Source organism: Lineus longissimus, chromosome 9, assembly GCF_910592395.1.
Source record: "Lineus longissimus chromosome 9, tnLinLong1.2, whole genome shotgun sequence".
NCBI classification, from domain to species: Eukaryota; Metazoa; Nemertea; class Pilidiophora; order Heteronemertea; family Lineidae; genus Lineus; species Lineus longissimus.
In genome coordinates, this window is record NC_088316.1 from 9,920,049 (window position 1) to 9,927,084 (window position 7,036).

Below are 7,036 nucleotides of genomic sequence, written 5' to 3' on the forward strand. Positions count from 1 at the left end.
TTTCCGTCCGGTCGACTGCTACATTAAATGCTGCACGCCACCCTCTGTATTCGGGTATTCTTCCGTGAAACTTGTCCAGCTGAATTTTTGCCAATCCTCGGGCTGGGTGTGAGCGTCTGCTGGCTGGATTGATCGGTGGGTGCAGTATAGATGATGTCATCCTGGTGTCCGTTGCGTGGCTAGTTGGCTGAGTCTGTGGGTATTGTACGGGTGACGATATCCCAATATCGTGTGGCTGACTAGCATGACCAGTCTGTTGATGTACTACAGGTGATGACATCATTGTGTGCAGTGGCTGACTAATATGACCAATCTGTTGATGTACTACAGGTGATGACATCATGGTGTGCGGTGGTTGACTAGTTGGACAAGTCTGTAGTGGTATTACAGGCGGTGACATCCAGGGCTCCTGTGGTTGGCTGCTCGGATAAATATGTTGGTGTACTACAGGTGGTGATGTCGTTGTGTGCTGAGGTTCTGTTCTCGGTGCGCGAATTGGACTGTTAGGTGGCTGTTGCTCTTCTGCAGGAATATGTACGTTATCCTGTGTCGATCTGTCTATCGTCGTTCGTCTTGCAGCTTGAGGCGGTGTGCGTCTCTGGAATCTCACGGATTATGGGAATGTCCTGTTCTAGTACTCCCTACGACTGAAGCCTCGAACAGCTCTCTTACTCTTGTTAACTCTAGTTCAATCTTCTCTTCATATCCCTGTATCTCCTCCAGCATCATTCGTTCTGTTCCTTTTTCCGCTCCATATATTTCCAACGCCTCGACGACTCTGTCTTTCTTTTTTGTCACCATCACCTCCAACTGTTCGATCTCATGTTTACCTTTGTCATCTGTAACCGCTTGACTCCGTTTTGTGATAGCTTTTGTAACCGATGACTTCAGCCCGCTGATTTGACTCCTCGTCACACTCACAGGTCCTCTGCTCGGAGGCTCTTTTTCCTTTGATTCCATTTTATCTGCGTCCGGGTTCCCACTGAGTTCTTCCTCAAAGGCGATCAGGTTCTCTGTAGTCAGTTCCAGGTACGTATTCCTCCTGGTCCTAAATTCCATAGCACTGGGGTCCAAGTCAAAATCTGCCATCGTAGGGAATTGATGATGTATCGCCGCCCTTACGGTTCTCTTCTAAGGATCTCTGGCGTGACCTCACCTCGAATCCGAGCGTTTCCAAGGAAAACTTGTCTATCGTGGCTAGATTTTACTCTTGGGGCTGATTCCAAAAGGCCCTTTTGCTAAATCTTAAGTTCTTCAGAGGTGCTGGGGACAGAATGGAACTTCGCCATGCTGATGGGAACCGGTGGGGTTTTGGGCTTTTTTCATTTTCGTCTCCGATAATTTACCAATGTCCTACCAAGATTCAATCATCAAATTCGGCCGACCTTCTTGTTCAAAGTCTCAATTTCCGGGGTCTCTGAGTTCTTCGATTCTTCAACTTCGCTCCTGCATGCTACCAAACAGGAGATCAGTGTCATTGATGTTAGTAGAGCGCCGGAGTGAGGTTTCATCTGTGTGTGTGTCCTTGTTCAATCAAATTAACCAGTTAATTGGTTACCTTAGCTGGCAGAGATTGCCAATCTAAATGTAGTGTAGTACATATGCACTTCGGATACTTCTTGAAACGTCGTAATTTTTTTATTGTACATGAGGACTATAGCTAGGGTAATAATGGTAATTGCGTAATATCTATTTGAACAACTCGTACACTAGCTATAGGTGTTACAAAAAATACTCTTTTAAAATTGAACAGCATCACAACCATCATTCAAAACCCAAACTGATCCTATTATGAAAGTTTAATTCTAATGTTGTGTCATTTGTAGTTTAACACACACCTAGATAATGACTTTCAACTGGCAATCGTGCCATTTTAAAGACCCCAAAAGTCCGATTATCCCTGTGCCAAGAAGTAAATGAAATGGCCAAGGGCCATTTCGCTCACCGTATAGATATTTGTTGGATAGGAATTCATCCTGATTAAGAAACATGCTACATGTATAGTATACATATATAGTATATAGGTCAAACCAAAGTCAGTATGAGATGTGATGTATCGTTGTTTGGAGTTCCTACCATAAAAATATCATCGAAAACAAGTCACTAATAAGCGAGATGTTGCACTTTTTACCTTTTTTACTTTTGGCCTCATGGTGGCCAAGCCGAGAATCAGATCAGATTGAAATTCGGTGTCCGAGGTTCCATGACGTAGGGAGTAATGTGTACCAAATTTCAAGTTCATAGCTTTAGCGGTTAAGAAATTACGTGCCATATTTACACTCAACGGTAAATTTACGCCATTTGACCTTTGTGACCTTGAAAATTAGGTCAAATCAAAAACCCGTATAGTATGTGATGTATCCTTTACTAGGTGAACCTACCATAAATATTGTATTGCCAGGGCGCCACGCCCCTTTCTGGGGAAACCCAATGTTTCCATCGTCATGACGACGTCATGGCCTTATTTGGAAGCGGTTCTTCCGGGAGATAATTTATGTGAGTCATCCGCGCAAACGCACTTCGATTTATTGCTTTTATTATAATTTGGCTAAGTATAGCAGGGTGATACTCTCGGGAGGCATTTACTACTACTCTCAGATTAGTTTTATATAGGTTTTATAAGTATATTCATTGTTGCATTTGTGATTCAGAACTTTCTTTAAGCGCGGTTTCTGTGCGTATATTTCACTGTGTATTCTCGCTAAAACTCGGCATTTTGCCCCGTCTCCCGTCGATGATTACGACTCTGTCCCTTTATGTATTTCTAAACTAAGTACCAGGTTTGATTCGTCTGCCAATGTAGAATCAAACCTGTGTGTTCATTGCATTATATTTCCCCGTTTTCATACTTTTATCAGCGATGTTCTGAACCACATTTGCGGCCGTTCTCCGTCGTGTGTGTTTGTTTACATTTTAGAGCTCGACGTCACGACATTCTGTTGTAGTCGCGTCGTGATTGGATGACGCAGTCTGTTTACATTGTTGCCACGTGCGTGCCGTGTCTCGGCGCGGTTCAGAGTTGGATGCAGGGGATGCAGCATCGCATCAGCATCAGAGTAGAACTATAGTGTATGTAATTATAGGGAGCTCTTAAGCGAGCTTTATGGTTAAGGGTCGAATGTGTGTGTGTGTATACCGTCAACGAAAAAAACTTGACCCGGTTGACCGGAACCAGAAAACCTCCGCACCCAGGTGACATTTTTGCACGCGAATCGTATACGCTAATGCACAGCAATTTACCTGGGGAGAGATTTTCTTTTTCCAAACAATACTTGACTTGCCAAACTCAGAAATGGAGCGCCACTCGCGGACAAAGAGAGAACAACTCGACATTTTTTTCACCGGTTTTCGCTGCGCATGCGTACCAGCCGTCATCTTTAGTTGATTTCCGCTTTTCGTGGTCATGTCTATAAATAAATCTTCTCGCCGACCGACAAAATGATCAAAAAAAGGTAAAAATGTTGAAAAAATCATGATCATTTTCGGAAAGTAGTTAGGCCTAGTTGCAAAGGTGGAGCTGCGGATGAACGTCGTTTTCTATCCGTTTTTATGGCGTTGATCGCAAGGTCCAAGGATCGGAATGTACTGTAAGTGTAGTGTAGGCCTAGTGTGCACATCACTGTCAGTGGACATGGTGGACAGTGACGAGTGAGTGACAGTGCAATGAGTGTCACTGTCGACACTGACACTCGTCACTGAGCTAGAGGACCATGCTGACACTGCCAGTGCAGTGGCAGGGCCCAGGCCGGGGTGCCACCGCACATGACATTCACATGGCACATCCACCCCATCATCGACATCAATGTCAACAATGACAATACAATGCATCATCAGATCATTCAATCCAATAAATATGAATGGTATCATTTGCACTAATATGGGAAGAACTTACTGAAGGAAAGAACAGTGTTGGTGGCACTATCAATCCTGGTGAGTTTTATATTACTGTGACTTCTCCAAAAATCAAGGACCGAACGAAAGTCTTTGGTATACTAGTAGTACGATCCTGGTCGTAATCAGTCTTATTCTTTATTCAATCATTGCGATGATGATAGGTACTGGTACATAGTTACAGGATATACATGTATAGATAGCAAAAGTATAACTAGAAAACACAAATAAGGCATCATAAGATACTACAGAACATACCAAGAATAAGGAGATGTCTTCAAGGATGAGGCAATGTTGTACGAAACAAGGTTGTGACAATTACAAGGTTATGCCACAACATGGATGTGACGTCCAAAGAATTGAACACTGTAGGTGACTATCCTTTGGGCAAATGTCTGGGGGGGGAGGATTTTCTATTAGGGAGAAACAGAAAGTGAGCATTTACGTATATTACTGCTCTTCACTGATATCTGCTCTCTGTCACTTTCAGGCTGTAGAGTGATGAGTGGTGACACGTTATTTGTAGAAAAACCATTCCATACTGTTCTTGACTCTTCCGATCGTGCATCATGCCACTCAAAAGAGAGTACGTCTGCGAAGCCATCGGCTGCCCAAACACCGGTAGAGTGTTGGAACAATGGAGCTTGAGGACATGTTTAAAGCATGATGTGGCCTATACTGAAAAGGCATGCTCATGCCCTCCTCTGTTTACTCTCCATCGCTTCCCGAGGATAATAATGGAAAGGCAGCAATGGACACTGTTGATCAACAAATTGGATAAGAGACAACGACCGTGGGAGCCCAATGAAAGGTCGTGTCTTTGTTCTGTCCACTTTGTGGATGGTTTTCCATCGCAGGAAAATCCCTATCCAGTGTGTAAAATGGGGCATCCTTTGAAAAAAAAAATTTCTCGTAAGAGGAAAGTGTGTGGGGAGTCGCTTTGTGAAGCCAATACAAAAAACAGTGACGTAAATGTTGCAGTATATGGTAGTATCAGTGAAAAAAGTGAGATCGTTTTACCTCAACCAGGGGTTAGTGATCATTCTATCCGTACCACTGTGGATTCAGAATCAGATCCAATTGTACTGATGCCATCACCTGTGATTCACAAGGATCAGAATCGTGACATGCGTGATGAAACAGGCAGTGCTTCAGTTGGAATGGATAGTACTAGTAGCCCAGTCTTCATTTGCACCACCGGTGTTGATGATTTTCCTGAAGACGACAAGTCAGAAGGACTGTTAACATCTCATGCAGCAATGGAGGAGAGCCAAGAGACAATCAGTGTTGGTGAAGACCAATCATTCACATCTCCTGCCATGGCAGGAAAAAGCCCTGGGGCCATTCATGTAACAACTAGTACACAAGATGAAAAGGTAGCATGTGTATCTTGCAGAAAACTGCAAGCCAAGATAAAATCACTTGAACTAGAACAATTAAAACGTAAGACACCACAACTGTCAAGGGTCATTCAAACTCATAAATTCTCACATACTCATCTACAGAAGGACACTGATATAAAGTTCTACACTGGTCTTCCGAACCGAGAGACATTTGATAGATTCTATGATTTGTTCGAGTATGATGCCAAGACACTGAGATACTGGCATGGCCCAGCTCATTTATGTGTGAAGGCAAATATAAAGAGAAAGTACAAAGTGACACCACATCGTAGTAGTAATAGACATTTGACTGCAAAGGATGAATTCATGCTCACGTTGATGAGATTGAGACTTGGTTCTTTGGAGAAGGATTTGGCGGATAGGTTTGAAGTAAGTGTGAGTGTGTGTTCTCGGATTTTAGCGACATGGTTAAGATTTTTGGCCAAAACATTTGAGAAGTTTATATTTGTTCCATCCAAGGATGTTTTCCATGAAAATCGCCCTACTGAATTCACGTCATTCCCAAAAGTACGACATATTATAGATTGTTCAGAAATATTTGTTGAAACCAGTGATGACCCTGAGATCCAAGCAGCTACGTGGTCCTCGTACAAGCACCACAACACTGCAAAGTTCCTTATTAGTATTACACCAAATGGTCATATCCAATATCGGTCAAAAACTTGGGGTGGTAGGACCAGTGACTTGAGTATCTCTAGACATTCTGGTTTCTTGGATATTCTTGAGCCATTTGATGAAGTTATGGCTGATCGGGGCTTCCCCATTCAAGAAGAACTTGCTTCTAAATTGTGTCAGTTACATGTTCCACCTGGCCTGAAAGGACAAGCCCAATTGACCAAGGCAGAAGTTAAGAGAACCAAAGCCATAGCCAATACAAGGATCTATGTTGAACAGGCCATACGGCGAATCAAATACTTCAGAATTTTAAAGTATGAAGTTCCAATTACAGTTTTGCCACAATTGGATGACATGCTAACTATATGTATTGCCCTAAGCAACCTGCGCCCCGCTCTATGTAACCCACCAGACCGTAAAAAGAATGCAAAAAAACCCTAGGAATACCTGTTTGAATCAGTATGAGTGATTCGAACTTCATACCCTGGACTTCATACTTTGTCTTGAAAATGTTGGAGTTTTTGATGGTACATGTATAAACAACACCATGTTGATTTCAAAGTTGATGTAACTGTTAGTGTGAACACCACAGGCCCTTGTCATCATGGTTGGTTGAGTTTGAGAGCAATGACAGTATGAATTAGTTATAAATGGCCAACATGCCCTTCTGTTTTTTTGTTGGTCTCCGTTTGGCCTCGCAGTCAATGCAGTCCCAATCGGCAGGGATATCGTCTTCATTGAAGATACCAACACAGTTGAAGTGCCACCAGGTCTTACAATCGTCACACTCAATGCTGTTTTGCCCGAATCGCTTTATATTAGGTTCCTCTTGGCAGGGTTTTTGGCATGCTCTACATATGAATTGACTCTTTTTAATTTTCTTCATGGGCGCCTTGCCTTTTCCTTTGTGGAGCCCCTCTGGGGATGATTGGTGGTCCATTATTAAGGGGACGTCGGCTCCTGATGGTGGTCTTGCAGGGGAGGGACCCAGTTGGGCCGGAGAGCCACCCAATTTCTGTCGGATCTCCTGGTAGAGCAGCTCCCTGGCGATGTACTTTCTGAAGAATTTCTTCAGGGTTTCAAGAATGGTCTGCCAGTAATTTGGGTCGAACTTGATCCGCTGCAGA

At 43.2% G+C, this 7,036-nt stretch overlaps 1 protein-coding gene across 1 annotated transcript; it reads left to right on the top strand.

The window, feature by feature from the left end:
- Nucleotides 1-4,979: 4,979 nt before the first annotated feature.
- Nucleotides 4,980-6,350, top strand: LOC135494024 (uncharacterized). Its single transcript, XM_064781775.1, has one exon. It carries the CDS (start codon nt 4,980-4,982, stop codon nt 6,348-6,350), a length of 1,371 nt encoding a protein of 456 aa, XP_064637845.1.
- Nucleotides 6,351-7,036: the final 686 nt, after the last annotated feature.

Coding starts and splice junctions, on each gene's coding strand:
- LOC135494024 (XM_064781775.1), top strand. CDS start 4,980: ATGCCATCACCTGTGATTCACAAGGATCAGAATCGTGACATGCGTGAT.